The sequence below is a fragment of the Lepus europaeus genome, chromosome 12 (genome assembly GCF_033115175.1).
Source record: "Lepus europaeus isolate LE1 chromosome 12, mLepTim1.pri, whole genome shotgun sequence".
In the NCBI taxonomy this organism is placed as follows: domain Eukaryota; kingdom Metazoa; phylum Chordata; class Mammalia; order Lagomorpha; family Leporidae; genus Lepus; species Lepus europaeus.
The window spans coordinates 1,226,580-1,242,735 of record NC_084838.1 but is presented as its reverse complement, the minus strand read 5'-3'; the positions used below and the strand labels follow the sequence as shown (position 1 = coordinate 1,242,735).

At 69.9% G+C, this 16,156-nt stretch overlaps 1 protein-coding gene across 3 annotated transcripts in view; it reads right to left on the bottom strand.

Annotated features, from left to right (window-relative positions):
- The window catches only part of KCNT1 (potassium sodium-activated channel subfamily T member 1), a 50,144-nt gene that overhangs the window by 4,935 nt on the left and 29,053 nt on the right, over positions 1–16,156 (bottom strand). The window contains exons 10-25 of one of the 3 annotated variants that reach the window (XM_062206849.1): positions 14,887–15,051; positions 14,664–14,800; positions 13,388–13,451; positions 13,212–13,320; positions 11,042–11,150; positions 10,789–10,938; positions 10,341–10,579; positions 9,865–10,099; positions 8,271–8,376; positions 6,424–6,596; positions 6,279–6,350; positions 6,027–6,161; positions 4,839–4,950; positions 1,099–1,200; positions 779–862; positions 575–700 (exon numbers count right to left, since the gene is read on the bottom strand). In XM_062206849.1, coding sequence (XP_062062833.1) covers positions 575–700; positions 779–862; positions 1,099–1,200; positions 4,839–4,950; positions 6,027–6,161; positions 6,279–6,350; positions 6,424–6,596; positions 8,271–8,376; positions 9,865–10,099; positions 10,341–10,579; positions 10,789–10,938; positions 11,042–11,150; positions 13,212–13,320; positions 13,388–13,451; positions 14,664–14,800; positions 14,887–15,051 — 2,118 coding nt within the window. Of the gene's footprint in view, positions 1–556; positions 701–778; positions 863–1,098; positions 1,201–4,838; positions 4,951–6,026; positions 6,162–6,278; positions 6,351–6,423; positions 6,597–8,270; positions 8,377–9,864; positions 10,100–10,340; positions 10,580–10,788; positions 10,939–11,041; positions 11,151–13,211; positions 13,321–13,387; positions 13,452–14,663; positions 14,801–14,886; positions 15,052–16,156 lie in introns of all 3 variants that reach the window. The other 2 variants (XM_062206850.1, XM_062206851.1) reach the window with 2 other exon arrangements.

The window sequence follows — 16,156 nt, the reverse complement described above, 5'->3', positions numbered from 1 at the left end:
CGGGCAGGGAGGGGATGAAGGCCACGGGGAGGGGTGCGTGCCCGAGCCCCCAGCCTCCCAGCCCCCTGCCCAGCCACGGTGCGGGGGTCCCGGCCCCACCCCCAGTTCACAGGCCGCTGAGGGCAGCTCCCTAGTGCCCCCTATTCTCTCCCTCCTGACCTTGCCCCGTGAGGTCACCCCCCGCTCCTCAGTTTCCCCATGTGCAAATGGCGCAGTGGGGGCCGGTGAGAGTGGGGTGGCCGGGGGTCGGGCGTGGTGGCAGGTGAGGGTGACCCAGGGTGGCAGGGTCCTCTCCAGGAGGCCAAGGTGCCGAGATGCCCACAGCCACTCCAGCTGGGTCGAGGAGGTGCTGGGGGTGCTCACCTGGGCTCTGAGGTCCTGGGGCTGCCAAGGAAGTGGGGGGTCCAGGGCTTGTGGGTGCACCCCGGCCCCGCCCCCGCACTGCCCCCGCACTGCAGCTCCTGGACACGACCCGAGCCCCGCCCCCGCCCCCGGGCCTCAGCTGCCCCTGACCAGAGCCGACCCCACAGAGCCAGCCCGCCAGGCCCCAGCGCACACGGCACGCCGGGCGCACCTCGGAGGAGAAGACGTGGCTCTCGGTCCTGTAGATGCCGATGGGGATCTCGGCACTGGAGGAGCAGAGCTTCTGGAAGAGCCGGCCGTAGGTGCGGATCCACAGGTCGGCCTCCCCGATCTTCATCTGCAATGCGCCGGCCTGAGCGGCGGGGGTGGGGGGATGGGGGGCGCCCGCCGGGGGAGCCCCGGGCCCTGCACTTACGGCGCACAGGTAGCCGGAGCCCGGCGTGGTGTCCAGGCCCAGCAGCAGCCTGGTGATGGTGATCATGTAGTCTTTGACGAAGGACTGGGGAAGGAGCCAAGGGAGCCAGGTGGGCCCGCGCCAGTGCCCGTGGCTGACCGGGGCTCTGGCTGGGGAGGCACCCCTGCCCCCGGGGACGGGACAGAGAGGGGTGCCAGGGTGGCGGGGGGCTCTGCTTGGGGCTCCACCCTTGGTGTGGCTGGGGGCTCTGCCTCGGGGTGGTGGGGGGCTCCGCCCTCCGTGTGGCCGGGGCTCTGCCTGGGGCCCCGCGCCCCGCTGACCTGGTAGAGCAGAGTGTCCAACATGCTGATGCTGAACACGCGGCCGGCGGCGAAGGGCAGGCGGAACATGAAGGCCAGGTTGGAGCCATTCTCTCGCTCCCGCTGCAGGAGAGGGCGGGGCCTCAGGTGGGCGGGGCCATGCAGGGGGCGGCCGCAGTGTGCATGTGCATGGACTGGGACTCAAAAGGTGGTGAAAAACTCAAGTTAAAAGATAAGCCTATGGCCGGCGCCATGGCGTAACAGGTAAAGCCACCGCCTGCAGCGCCAGCATCCCACACGGGCGCCGGTTTCAGCCCCGGCAGCTCCACTTCCGATCCGGCTCTGCTGTGGCCTGGGAAAGCAGTGGAGGATGGCCCAAGTCTTTGGGGCCCTGCACCTGGTGGGAGACCTGGAAGAAGCTCCTGGCTCCGGATCGGCGCAGCTCCGGCCGTTGCGGCCGTGTGGGGAGCGAACCAGTGGATGGAAGACTTCACCCTCCCTTTCTCCCCCCCCCGCCCCTGCATAACTCTCTCTCAAATAAATAAATAAATAACAATAAAAAGCTTATTCTGGTGTAAAAAAATTGCAGCCCACGCAGCTTTGTTCCTCATAGGCATTTCCACGAACTTCCAGAAGCTCCGGTGTGCGTGAGTGCGTGAGGACGTGCGTGGGCACCGCCAGCACACGGCCAGCCGGGAGCCCCGAGCCCTGGGCTGCGTCCCCCCAGGCACACGAGCGGCCAGGACCCCCGCGTGCCCTGTGGGCCACCCTGGTCTCACACTGCTGAGTGCGGGTTTGTGTGGGACGCTGGAGCCTTGGCCGGGCACGCGGGGAGCCGCGGGCCGAGCCAGCCGCGCGGTGCCCCCATCTGCGGGGGCGACTCCAGACTCTCCTGTCTGCTCTCCCGCGGAGCTGGCAGGGGGACCTCCCGGGGCTTCACAGGAGAGAAGACCCCTCGCCCCGCCTGCTCTGGTTCCCGCGGCGCCCGCGGCCCCTCTGTCTGCACAGTGGCCTCGCGCGCTCCGACACTGCCCTGGGTCCCTGAGCTCACTCCCCTGGGGAGGGGTCCGGGGCGTGGCTGCCATGGGGCCTGCCCAGGTGACCACGAGCTCCAGGAGCCCCCGGGGGACCCCGGGTGAGAGCAGGAGGCCGTGGGTGTTTCCTCCCGCCCGTCTCTCCTGGCAGTGACCTGAGGTCGGGAGTGGCCAGGGCGGGGGGCGAGAGGCGTGGTTGCTAACGACACGCTCCTCCACACTCGGCCACGAGACGGGACACAAGGCCCCCATGGCAGGCCCGAGACGCAGCCGGCACCGGGCTCCACCTCCCCAGAGCCCTTGGGGCCTGCAGTCCTCGCAGGTCCTGGGCTCCCAGGGACGGCGAGAACACAGGGAGGCCCGGCCAGGACCCCGGGGCCGAGCCCACGCGGACTGAACGGGTTGAACCGGTGGTGACCGGGGCCTGGCGTGGGAGGCCAGGGCGGGCAGAAAGTGCCGCCCCCGCCCAGCTCCGGGGCCTCTGCTCCCGCCCCGCCCCGCCGAGGCCGTCCATCTTATGTTGCAGTGTCAGTGCACTTCGTCACGGCCCGTGTCTGTGGGCAGTGGCCTCCGAGCAGTGACCCCTCCTCGTCCCCCCGGCCTGAGCCTCGTGCGCCGGCCGCCGCTGCTTTCCCACTCATCTTTGTACTCTGCAGCCCGCCGGGAGGCGGCGACTGCAGTGCAGACGTGGGCTTCTACGACAGTAATGGCCCATCTCTCTGGAGAGGGGGCCTCTGGGCCCGTGTTGGGGTGCAGCAGGTTAAGCTGCCACTCGAGACAGCCTGGGGTCGAGTCCCCCGCTCACCTCCAGCGCCCGCTCACGCTCACCCTAGGAGGCAGCCGTGACGGCCCAAGTGCTGGGGCCCGCACCCACGTGGGGGACCAGGGTGGAGCTCCTGGGCCCCCGCTTTGGCCTGGCCCAGTCCTGGCCGTTGCAACCGTGAGTGAACGAGCGTTTGGAACACCTCTCTCTCTCTCTCTCTCTCTCTCTCTCTCTCTCTCTCTCTCAAATAAATATGTCTTTTTTCTTAAAGGGTTTTAAGCTACCCCGGAACAGCTGGGGGAAGCTGCTCCCTGCGGGTCTGTCCGCTGGCCATGTCCACTGCGGAGCCCACACCAACCCTCCCGAGGCGCGAGAAGACAAGGACTGGGGGTGGGCGCGACGTGGACCTGCCCGTCTCCGGAGAGCAGGCGGCATCTGGCTCCTTGGCCCTGAGTCCTGTGCCTGCTCGGCCCTGCCCAAGGCGTCCCCCACGTGGCCCAGCACCACGTGGGCACAGCAGGGGGGAGGTCCTTCCGGGCCTGGTGCCGCTGGAGGCTGCCCCCGACCCCGGTGTGGGGAGTGGGGGTGTATCTGCCGTGGGCTCCCCGGCCTCCCCTGCTTTGGGGCCCTTGTTAGAGGGGAGGTGGTGCCCGGGCAGCCGCCCCGCCCAGCGCCCCGTCTGGCCTCTGGGTGCACTCAGACCCTGAGGATCTCGGGCCTGAGGCTGTGGCCGGGCACCTGGACACAGAATCCCAGGGAGCTGCCAGGCCTCGTACCCTGAGCCGCTGGGGCCTGGGCCCCGTGGCTGTGCTGGGGGACTTGGCCCAGGTGCTAGGTGCACAGAGTCCAGGGAGGCCCCAGCCGGGCTGGGAGCGGCAGACAACAGGCTGTGCCTGCACCTCCAGGCCGTGGCTGCCAGACTTGAGCCACTTGGCCGGCCTGCGTGCTGTGTGCCGGGCTTCCTCTCACCGGAGGTGTGGCCCACGGTCCCTGGGGGTCTCCAGGCTCCAGCCAAGTGGAGACCATCTGCACCGTCCACCCAGGCCAGGCAAAGCCATCCCCTCTGCTGGGCGTGACGGTCAGGGCCGGCCTGGGCTGGTGACAGCTGTCTCGAGTGTTGCGCCGGGCCAGGCACCCAGTCCTCGCCACCTGGGCTTCACCGCGCAGCTCCGGGCTGGGACGAGAGGCAGAACAGCAGCTGGCCTGACCCAAGCGGCCCCTGTCCCCGCTGTGTCCCCGCCCCAGCGACTCATACGACCCTGTGCTCTCGTGCCTCCGTGGGTCCCCTGTCCCCGTGGGTCCCTGCACTCCCAAGAGTCCCCTGTCCCCGTGGGTCCCTGCACGCCCAAGAGTCCCCTGTCCCCGTGGCTCCCTGCACCAAGAGTCCCCTGTCCCTGTGGGTCCCTCGTCCCTGTGGGTCCCTCGTCCCTGTGGGTCCCTGCACCCGCAAGAGTCCCCCTGTCCCCTGGGTCCCTGCACCCCCGAGTCCCCCTGTCCCCTGGGTCCCTGCATCCCCAAGAGTCCCCCTGTCCCCTGGGTCCCCCTGTCCCCTGGGTCCCTGCACCCCCGAGTCCCCCTGTCCCCTGGGTCCCTGCACCCCCGAGTCCCCCTGTCCCTGTGGGTCCCCCCATCCCTGTGGGTCCTCCTGCACTGGGCTCCAGCCCGGACACCAGCTAATGCCGTCCTGGAGCCCCCGAGCTGGCCGCTGCTCCCAGCTGTGCTGTGCGGCCCGAGGCAAGTGCCCCCCCCGCCCCCCCGGCCCCTCCAGTCTGGGCGCAGAGCCGGGGCGGGGCTGTGTGGTGACGCGCAGCCCCAGGTACCACTGCCCTGACGCTCCCAGTCCTCGTCCCCGGACACAGCCAGGGCGGCCCCTGCTGCAGGGACCGGGGTCCCCCCGGCCAGCCCCATGTCCCGGGGCCCCCACAACGGGCTGAGCCCCCGGGGGCGGGGGCGGGGCTGCTCACCTTCTCCAGTTTGGACAGAGCCAGAGAGTAGCTGTCCTTGGCCCGGAACTGCATGAAGCGCATGTTGGAGGGGTGCGTGAGCTCCGTGGTGATGCTGAGGCTGGGGAAGAGCCTGGGGGAGGCGGCGGGCTCAGGGGCTCCGTGGGGGCTGGGGCTCCCGGGGGGGGGCTGGGGGGCTCAGGAGGCTCCCATGGGAGGCTGGGGGCTCTCGTGGGGGGGCTCAGGGGGCCCCATGTGGGGGGGCTGGGGGGCTCCTGTGGGGGGCTCAGGGGGCTCCCATGGGAGGCTGGGGGCTCTCATGGGGGGCTCAGGGGCTCCGTGGGGGCTGGGGCTCCCGTGGGGGGGCTGGGGGCTCCGTGGGGGGCTGGGGGCTCCGTGGTGACGCTGAGGCTGGGGAAGAGCCTGGGGGAGGCAGCAGGCTCAGGGGCTCCGTGGGGGCTGGGGCTCCTGTGGGGGGGCTGGGGGCTCCGTGGGGGGCTGGGGGCTCCGTGGTGACGTTGAGGCTGGGGAAGAGCCTGGGGGAGGCGGCGGGCTCAGGGGCTCCGTGGGGGCTGGGGGCTCCGTGGGGGCTGGGGGCTCCGTGGGGGGCTGGGGCTCCCGTGGGGGCTGGGGGGCTCAGGAGGCTCCCATGGGAGGCTGGGGGCTCTCGTGGGGGGGCTCAGGGGGCCCCATGTGGGGGGGCTGGGGGCTCCCGTGGGGGGCTCAGGGGCTCCCTGTAAGGGGCTGGGGGGCTCCTATGGGGGCTCAGGGGCTCCCTGTGGGGGCTGGGGGGCTCAGGGGGCTCCCATGGGAGGCTGGGGGGCTCTCGTGGGGGGGCTCAGGGGGCCCCATGTGGGGGGGCTGGGGGGCTCCCATGGGGGGCTCAGGGGCTCCATGGGGGGCTGGGGGGCTCCTATGGGGGCTCAGGGGCTCCCATTGGGGGCTGGGAGGCTCAGGGGGCTCCCATGTAGTGGTTGGGGGAGCTCATGGGGCCCCTGTGGGGGGCTCCTGTGGGGGGCTCCCGTGGGGGGACTCCTGTGTTGGGGAGCTGGGGGGCTCAGGGGGCTCTCATGGGGGGCTGGGGGGCTCTCGTGGGGGGCTCAGGGGCTCCCTGTGGGGGCTGGGGGCTCAGGGGCTCCCGTGGGGGCCCAGGCACCCCCATGGCTGCTGCGGAGCAGAGCCCTGGGCGCCCCCGGCCAGCCTGCGCACCGGAACATGGTCTGCACGTTGACGATGGTCTTGGCGTCGGCCATGTAGTCCTCCTCGGCACTCATGGTGCTCTCCTTGTCCACCACCACCAGGTTGTCGGCGTAGATGATGCCGCACTGCAGCAGGCTGTCCAGGCTGGCGGCCACACAGCGGCGTGGCCCGGGCCGCCCCGCCCACAGCCCGCCCACGGCCCCGCCCCCCCCACGGCCAGCCCACGGCCCCGCCCACGGCCCCGCCCGCCCGGCGCCTTACTTGTCCATGGAGCCCTCCATGTAGTAGACCATGGGGAAGCAGCAGATGGCCTCCAGGAAGTGGTGGTCAGGCCTGGAGGGGCAGAGGGGGCGCGTGAGCCCCGCCCCGCTCGCCCTGCCCAGGCCCCGGCGGCCGGCCCGGGCACCTGTTGTCCAGCAGCAGGACGATGGGGTTGAGCTCCCTGCGCGGCCGGTAGTAGGCGCGCAGCGGCACGATGAAGTTGTACAGCCCGTTGCCGGCCGTCTCCGCCGAGACGATGATCAGCTTGTTCTTGAAGCCGTAGGCCTTGGCGTCTTCAAAGCTGTTGTGCTTGCAGCCCTGGGGGGGGAAGCGACCCTGGGCCCCCTCCCTGCCGGGGCTCTGACAGACAGCACCCCCCCCCCGCTCCCTGCCGGGGCTCTGACAGCCCCCCCACCATGGGCTCGGACAGACAGCCCGCCCCCCTCCGGCTCTGACAGACAGCTCCCCCCCCGCGGGCTCTGACAGCTCCCCCCCCGCGGGCTCTGACAGACAGCTCCCCCCCCGCGGGCTCTGACAGACAGCTCCCCCCCGCGGGCTCTGACAGACAGCCCACCCTCCTGCTGGGGCTCTGACAGCCCCCCTCCTCCCCGGGCTCTGACAGACAGCTCCCCCCCCGCGGGCTCTGACAGCTCCCCCCCCACCCGCTCTGACAGACAGCCCACCCCGCAGGTTCTGACAGCTCCCCCCCACCCGCTCTGACAGACAGCCCCCCCACCATGGGCTCAGACAGACAGCCCGCCCCCCTCCGGCTCTGACAGACAGCTCCCCACCCTCCTGCTGGGGCTCTGACAGTCCCCCCTCCTCCCCGGGCTCTGACAGACAGCTCCCCCCCCCCAACCGGCTCTGACAGACAGCTCCCCCCCCCCCCGCTCACTGCCGGGGCTCTGACAGCCCCCCCACCATGGGCTTGGACAGACAGCCCGCCCCCCTCCGGCTCTGACAGACAGCTCCCCACCCTCCTGCTGGGGCTCTGACAGCCCCCCCTCCTCCCCGGGCTCTGACAGACAGCTCCCCCCCCAACCGGCTCTGACAGCTCCCCCCCCGCGGGCTCTGACAGACAGCTCCCCCCCCAACCGGCTCTGACAGACAGCCCCCCCACCATGGGCTCGGACAGACAGCCCGCCCCCCTCCGGCTCTGACAGACAGCTCCCCACCCTCCTCCCCGGGCTCTGACAGACAGCTCCCCCCCCGCGGGCTCTGACAGCTCCCCCCCCACCCGCTCTGACAGACAGCTCCCCCCCCGCGGGCTCTGACAGCTCCCCACCACCCGCTCTGACAGACAGCTCCCCCCCCCGCGGGCTCTGACAGACAGCTCCCCCCCCACAGGCTCTGACAGACAGCTCCCCCCCCGCGGGCTCTGACAGACAGCTCCCCGCCCCCGGGCTCTGACAGCTCCCCCACTCCCTGCGGGTGCTGACAGCTCCCCCAGCGTCCAGCTCAGCGAGCCCCGTGGGGTTGGCACGTGCCCCAGGCACCTGCAGGCAGCCGGCATCAGCACCGGGACGAGCCTGCGGGGCCCGGCAGCAGCAGCTGCGGGGTTCAGCCCAGACACCGCGTGCTCTGAGCACACGGGGCCACGACCGTTTGCGGGGAATGCAGTCAGGAGAGAAGAGTGTGCGTCTGCCCGTGTGTCCGCATCGATGTGCCGGGGTGGACAAGTGCGTGTGTGCAAGTGGGCAGTGGTGCCTGTGTGGGAGGACACACGTCTCGTGTGGACGCTCGCATGTACACGTGTACACACGTGCCCACATGCATGCGCACACGTGTGTACGTGCATGCGTGTACACGTTTCTAGTTCTGTCCGCTGAGTTCCCCGCACCGCGAGCAGGCCAGGTGCCCAGAGCTCGTTTCTTAGCCTCATTTCCAAGAGCCGTGTGGGCTCTCGGCTCCGGGGCTGCTCCAGGCCTGGCTTGAGGGAAGTTCAGGGCGCGGTGGGAGGGGCTCCCAGGGCGGGGGGCAGCCTGGCCTTACCTTGTCCAGCCGCAGGCAGCAGAAGGGGGCTTTGACGGGCAGGAGGTGGCAGAGCGTGGGGGAGCTGCCGATGTAGGGCGAGTTGGGGGGGTAGCCCTTCACGTACCTGCTGGGGACAGCAGCCCTCAGCGCCCCTCTGTCCCGGCCTCCTGCCCCACTGTGCCCACGGGTGGAACCAGCCACAGCGCCGGGACCCCTGCCCGGGGCAGCACACAGGGTGCTGAGGCCAGTGCTGGGGGTGGACTGGGCGCCCAGCCCCTCCACGCTGCCAGGGCTGCCCGAGCGGGAGGTGGGACACAGGGGCCCCTTGCTGCTGTTCCCCCCACCCAGGGCACGGACAGGGCGGGGGCAGCAGCTCAGCCCCGCCAGGCAGCCCGGAGCTACCGCAGGGTCCAGCGGGAACGTGAGCCACGCCCAGCACTGCCCTTTCCCCTGGGTGGGGTGGGACCCACACAACACACACACCTGGAGCCAGACACAGGGACACACACACGCACATGGACAAACATGTATGCACACGTGTGTACAATGACATGGACTGGACTGCACATGAACATGGACACATGCACGCACATGGATACACACGTGCACACTGACATGTGCACACAGACATGGGCACACATGCACACGTGTACATACATGAACGCACACATGGGCACACACGTGTACAGACATGGACACACATGCACACCTGTACAGACACGGGCACACATGTACAGACATGGACACACACGTACAGACATGGGCACACACGTGTACAGACATGGACACACACGCACAGACATGGACACACACGTACAGACATGGACACACATGCACACGTGTACAGACATGGGCACACACGTACAGACATGGGCACACACGTGTACAGACATGGGCACACACTTGCACACATGTAGACATGGACACTCACACGGGAGCTCACATGAGGCCCTGAAACAGGGGCCCTGACACGTGGTCCCCCGCCCCCCATGCCCCCAGCGTCCCAGGCAGGCCCTCACTTCCTGGGGCCAGGCTGATGTCCTGTGGTCCCCGCCCTCGGCAGTGTCCAGCACACGCATGCAGCCTGGGCAGGGCTGGCCCTTCAGCTCCAGCCCCAGTGGCCTCTGGGGCACAGGCTCAGCCCCAGGTGGCTAACTGCCCCTTGGTGTCAGGACCCTGGCCAGGCCCCCGAGGCAGACCCGGTAGGAGCAGGGCCGGGGGCTGCTAAGGGTGGGAGGGGGCTGCGCCTCCACACCAGGACAGGGCCTTACGGGGGTCACCCCTGTCCAGAAGTCACCCGGCCCTCCGGGCAGGCCACGCCCTCTGGGCCTCATGGTACCCAGGGGTGGTGACCGGTGGGAGGTGGGGACAAGGAGGCCATGGTCCCTGCCTGCTCTGTCTCCTTACGGCGTGGCCAAGCCATTGTGGGCACAGAGCCCTTTCAGGGGACCCCGCGCTCAGGCCTCACGCGGCTGCCATCTGTCCCCGAGCTGCCGCCTCACCCACGGTCGCCCCGACCAGGGCTGTGGCCCCAGCGCTGGCTCCCGCGCAGCGTGCTCACCGCCCCGGCCCCACCCTTCCGGGGCGAGCGCTGTCTGCAGGCGGCACTCACTCCACCACGGAGAGGCCCTCGTCGTCCGAGGGCGCCACCTCGTCCTCCGACTGGTCACTCAGCAGGTCGCAGGGCAGCAGGGCCGAGCCGTCCGCCAGCTCCAGCACGGGCGCGATGCTGGGCCGCCGGCTGCCCGAGCCGTTCTCCGCGGGCAGCGCCAGCGTGGCGCCCCCGCCGGCCCCTCCGCCCTGCGCAGGCCGGCACTCGGCGTTCTGCAGGTCCATGGCCACCGTCCCTGGGAGACAGTGCCCAGCTTGGCCCGTGAGTCTGCAGTCTGTCCCCTAGGACAGAGCCCACACCTGGCCCATGGCAGCCCAGTGCCTCCAGCCCCAGTGGACACTGGGACCTTGGCCTCGGCAGCCCTCTGGGCTGCTGGGACCACCGGGGCCCCTTGCCGGGTGGGGGCCTCCCAGGGGGCTGGGGACACCCCGTTGGCAGATCTGAGCGCAGCCCAGGGAGACAGCGGCGGTCCTCACCCATGGAGGCCAGGATGCTGTGCAGGGGCAGGCGGGAGGGCCCCTCGTAGAGGCCCCGCCCCGCCCCGCCCCTGCGCTCGTGCCGCTCCTCCTCGGTGAAGATGAAGGCCGAGTTCTCCTCCTTGGTGATGTTGATGTAGAAGCAGGTGTCCGACGCGGCCAGCGTGTGCCGGGGCCCCGGGTTCAGCAGCACGCTCTTGTGCTGCTCCCGCTTCAGCCCGATGAGGCACACGCCGTACCTGGGGGCACACGCGGCGCGGCAGCTCGCAGGCGCCCACCCCCTGGGACCCAGCGCCCTGGCCCCGGGCTCGGCGGAGCTCAGAGGGCGGCCGCCGGGTGGGCCCTGCCCCAGCCTATGGGCCCCCCCACCCCTGGGCCTGCTGGCCCGGACCGGATCCGGTGGGAGGGCCCCCGCGCCCGCAGCCCCCCGGGGCAGGGCCCGCCATACTTCTTGTGGGCGTGGAAGGCGGCGTAGGTGAAGCTCTTGCCCTCGTACTCGCGGAAGAACTTGCTGTCGCCCATGCGGATGTGGTAGACCTCGTTGCCCGAGCAGCGCCCGTACATGCGCTGCCACTGCTCCGGGGAGTCCTGCCCTTCCCTGCCGCGGGCGCCGAGGGGACGGTCACCCGTGGGCGGCGGGCGCGGCCCCTCCCGGCTCCCAAGCAGGTCCCACCCCTCCCCGGGCGCGAGCGTCCACTCACTGGCCGCGAGACGTGTGCACCAGCAGGGTGATGAGGGTGGAGGTGGCCGGGCAGATACAGTTGAGGGCCAGCATGGCGAACTTGCACTCCTCCTCACACACCACGTGGTCTGCGGCACAGCGGGCGGGTCCACACTGCCCCGCCCCACCCCGCACCTCTCCCCACCCCGTGTCCCTCCTCCTCCCACACCACGTGGTCTGGGGCACAGCGGGGCAGATCCACGCTGCCCCACCCCGCACCTCTCCCCACCGCGTGTCCCTCCTCCCACACCATGTGGTCTGCGGCACAGCGGGCGGGTCCACACTGCCCCGCCCCACCCCGCACCTCTCCCCACCGCGTGTCCCTCCTCCCACACCATGTGGTCTGCGGCACAGCGGGCGGGTCCACACTGCCCCGCCCCACCCCGCACCTCTCCCCACCGCGTGTCCCTCCTCCTCACACACCACGTGGTCTGCGGCACAGGGGGGCGGGTCCACACTGCCCCGCCCCACCCCACCCCACACCTCTCCCCACCCCGTGTCCCTCCTCCTCACACACCTCGTGGTCTGCGGCACAGCGGGGCAGGTCCACACTGCCCCGCCCCACCCCACCCCACACTTCTCCCCACCCCGTGTCCCTCCTCCCAAACCATGTGGTCTGCGGCACAGCCGGGCAGGCCCACGCTGCCCCGCCCCGCACCTCTGCCCTGTGTCTGCCTGGGCACTCCCAGCACCACCTGCTGGGGAGACTCCTCCCTAGGGGCTCAGCGCTGCCCCCTCCGCACACCCTCCATGGGGCGCCCACCGATCTGTGCCTATCTGAGGCCCCACAGAGCGCACCAGGGCTGGGTGGGCTCTGCTCCCCCGCCCCCAGGTACTGGAGTGGGACCTGCTCGCCAGGTGCTCATCACAGAGTGCCCCAGTCCCCACCCCTCACTTTCCTGCCCTCCTTGACCCGGGGGTCCCCTCCCCCACCCCCAGCCTGCACGCCACCTACTCACCTGTCACTCACATGTGCACCTGCTCTCCCAGCATGCACAGGGCTCCTGTCACTCATGTGTGCACCTGCTCTCCCAGCATGCACTGTGCTCCTGTCACCCAGCTGTGCACCTGCTCTCCCAGCATGCACTGTGCTCCTGTCACTCATGTGTGCACCTGCTCTCCCAGCATGCACTGTGCTCCTGTCACCCAGCTGTGCACCTGCTCTCCCAGCATGCACTGTGCTCCTGTAACCCAGCTGTGCACCTACTCTCCCAGCATGCACTGCACTCCTGTCACCCACCTGTGCACCAACTCTCCCAGCATGCACTGTGCTCGCCTGTCATGTGTGCACTGCTCTCCCAGCATGCACTGTGCTCCTGTCATGTGTGCACTGCTCTCCCAGCATGCACTGTGCTCCTGTCACCCAGCTGTGCACCTGCTCTCCCAGCATGCACTGTGCTCCTGTCACTCATGTGTGCACCTGCTCTCCCAGCATGCACTGTGCTCCTGTCACTCATGTGTGCACCTGCTCTCCCAGCATGCACTGTGCTCCTGTCACCCAGCTGTGCACCTGCTCTCCCAGCATGCACTGTGCTCCTGTCACCCACCTGTGCACCTGCTCTCCCAGCATGCACTGTGCTCCTGTCACTCATGTGTGCACCTGCTTTCCCAGCATGCACTGTGCTCCTGTCACTCATGTGTGCACCTGCTTTCCCAGCATGCACTGTGCTCGCCTGTCACCCACCTGTGCACCTGCTCTCCCAGCATGCACTGTGCTCCTGTCACCCAGCTGTGCACCTGCTCTCCCAGCATGCACTGTTCTCCTGTCACCCACCTGTGCACCAACTCTCCCAGCATGCACTGTGCTCCTGTCACCCAGCTGTGCACCAACTCTCCCAGCATGCACTGTGCTCCTGTGATGTGTGCACTGCTCTCCCAGCATGCACTGTGCTCCTGTCACTCATGTGTGCACCTGCTCTCCCAGCATGCACTGTGCTGTCACCCACGTGTGCACCTGCTCTCCCAGCATGCACTGAGCTCACCTGTCACCCACGTGTGCACCTGCTTTCCCAGCATGCACTGTGCTCCTGTCACCCAGCTGTGCACCTGCTCTCCCAGCATGCACTGTGCTCCTGTCACTCACGTGTGCACCTGCTCTCCCAGCATGCACTGCTCTCCTGTCACCCGAGCACACGGTGGCCCCCACACACCTGCGAACTTGACGTGGAACTTGTTCTCCGGCTTGAGGATCTGGACGTACAGTGGGCAGTTGGGGGCAAAATCCTTTACAGCCCAGGCCCGAAGGATGGTCTGGTGGTCCTGGGGGAGGGGGTCAGGGGTCAGGGCTGCCAGGACCACCTGTGCAGGGGGGGGCAGCCCCACTCACCGCGGCTGTGCGGTCCACTTCGTTCCGGCTGCTGAGGATAAAGCAGGCCTCCCCGTTGTCCATCCTGCAAGGCACAGAGGCTGAGACCCAGGGAGGCCGCAGGGGCCTGGGCAGGGAGACAGAGAGCGGAGGACCCCCAGGAGGAGGTGGGGAGGGGCCAGTGCCTGGAGGGCTGTGGCCCCTCCCCCCAGCAGTGCCCCTGCCCCCAGCCTGCACATCTGTGTCCGGCACCTCTCTGGCATCCCCTGGCCCTGGGGAGGGTACGGGCTCAGACACCACCAGGCACCAGGGCCAGGCTGCCCCCAGCGTCCATGGGCCTTCAGGACAGAGAGGTGGCCCCTGTGGGGCAGGGGTGCCCTGGAGACCCCAGCTGACCAGGCTGGGCTGATGAGACCTGGCCTGGCCTAGATTCCGGGAGCTTCCTCCCAGTGTCCCCAGGCTCCCTGCCCCTCCCCCACTCTGCCTCTGCCTCTCCGTGCTCGCTGGGCAGGGCTGCCCCCGCGGATGGCTGTAGAGACCCCACCTCACCCCGTGCTGCTGTACACAGCAGACCAGGCCGCTGGGGCCGGGCGGGGGCATGGGAGGGAGGGGAGCCTGCGGGGACAGGGACCCTCCTGCCTCCAGCCCTGCCGGTCTGTGGTCTGGGAGCTTGGGCGACCACTCCGGCTGCCCTCCCTGGTCTCCTGGGGGCTGGGCTGCAGAAGTGACAAGGACAGAGCTGGGAGCCCCTTCAAGAGACCGCCCCCAGGGTGGCAGAGCCCCAGGACGCCAGCAGACTCCACAAGGGCCCCGCCCAGACCCCCACACTGGGCTCATCTTGGCCTGCCCAGACCAACCAACACCCCCCGCCCCCAAGGCAAGGAGCTTGGAGCGGCCAGGCCTGTGGCATCGGTGGGCTGTACCTGTCAGGTGCCAGTGCAAGGCTCAGGAAGCAGGGAGCCAGGCACCCTTGGGCTGGGTCTCCTGCCTGCCCCGGGCCGGTACACCCCTCGGTGCAGCCCGAGCCCTCTGCGCCCCAACCCCCCTGCCATGTCCTGCCCCCTCCCCACCCCTCATGCCTGCTGAGCCCCTGCCCCATGTTCTGCCCTTCCCCCGCTGTGGCCCTCCCCTACTGTGGCCCCTCCCCCACTGTGGCTCCTCCCTGCCTTGGCCCCTCCTTCCACTGTGGCCCCTCCCCTGCTGTGGCTCTTCCTTGCCTTGGCCCCTCCTTCCACTGTGGCCTCTCCCCATGCCATGGCCCCTCCCCCACTGTGGCCCCACCCCCTCTGGGCCTCACTTGGCTCGCATGAGGTCCTGGTCCTTGAGGGCGGAGCCCTGGAGGTAGATGACCCGCTGGGACCACAGGGGGATCTGCAGGACCCGGCGCACCTGGACGTCCATCTCGGTGGGGCACAGGATGACCACGTAATAGTCCTGCGGCCAGGCTGGGGTCAGCCCCTCCCGGCGGGCCCCGCCGCCCAGCCCTCCGTGAGCCCACGCCTCCGGCCCCGCCCAGGCACCTGCAGCCGGGGGTGCGCGTAGAACTCGTTCAGGAAGTCCATGAGCAGGTCGATCTTGAGGGAGCTCACGCACAGCACCACGTGCCTCTCCGTCTGCGCCCGGTGGCGGCTGTAGTTGCCGCCCGACTTCTGCCGCTCCATCCAGAGGTAGACCAGCTCCTCGAACTGCAGGGGCAGCGGGGTGAGGCCAGGGCTCCCCGGCTCTGCGGTCAGGCTCAGCACCGCAGTGGAGGTGGAGATCTCGCGGTATCGCCCACGGCAGGCGGGGCTGGGGCACAGGCTCCAAGGGAGCCTCTGGAACCGTGGGGACCGTCCCACTGTTTAAGGCCCCAGGCGGGGGCTGCACAGAGACACGGGAGGGGCCTCCTGGGGTCCCGGGGGCTCCGGGCCAGCTCTGGGCCCCGTGCTGGGGTCCCGGGGGCTCCGGGCCAGCTCTGGGCCCCGTGCTGGCGTCCTGGGGGCTCCGGGCCAGCTCTGGACCCCGTGCTGGCGTCCCGGGGGCTCCGGGCCAGCTCTGGGCCCCGTGCTGGGGTCCCGGGGGCTCCGGGCCAGCTCTGGGCCCCGTGCTGGCGTCCTGGGGGCTCCGGGCCAGCTCTGGACCCCGTGCTGGGGTCCTGGGGGCTCCGGGCCAGCTCTGGGCCCCGTGCTGGGGTCCTGGGGGCTATGTGCCTTGAAGGGAATGCCCCTTGGCTCGGGGTGACTATATTAGTGGCTGCCTCCCTGTGGTTGGTGCCTGTGGCCCCCCCGCAGCCAGAGCCACTCCTGCTGCCCTCACCGACCCCTTTACCCCCACCCTCACTGGTCTGCCCACCCTAGCCCCTTCCCTCCCCCTTACAGCACCAATCAGAGCCCCCCACCAAGTACCCCCACCCACGGCCCACACCACGGCTCAGCTCCCAGGCCACAGCCCCCCGGCCCCGCTGCGCCTTCCTCCGTTTCCACGGGGCTGGGTTTGGCCGGCTCCTGGACACCCGGGTGCACAGGGCCCCCACCCTGGGATGAGCAGCCCCCAGCCCCCAGCCCATGTCCTTCTCGTCTCCCTGCCCCCCTCCTGGCCTCCCCTGCTCTGCGGGAAGCTGGGACCAGGGACCCCAGCGCTTGAAACCCTGCCCTGGCTCTGAGGGTCCAGCAGCTGTTTCCTGACCGGAAAGCAGGACGGGGACCTCAGGGACAGGAGACGCCCCCACGAGCCCACGTTCACCAACACCACAGGCAGGGAAGGGGCCCAGAGCCCGGCCCGAGTCCCGGGGGCCCTGACCACAGAGGGCAG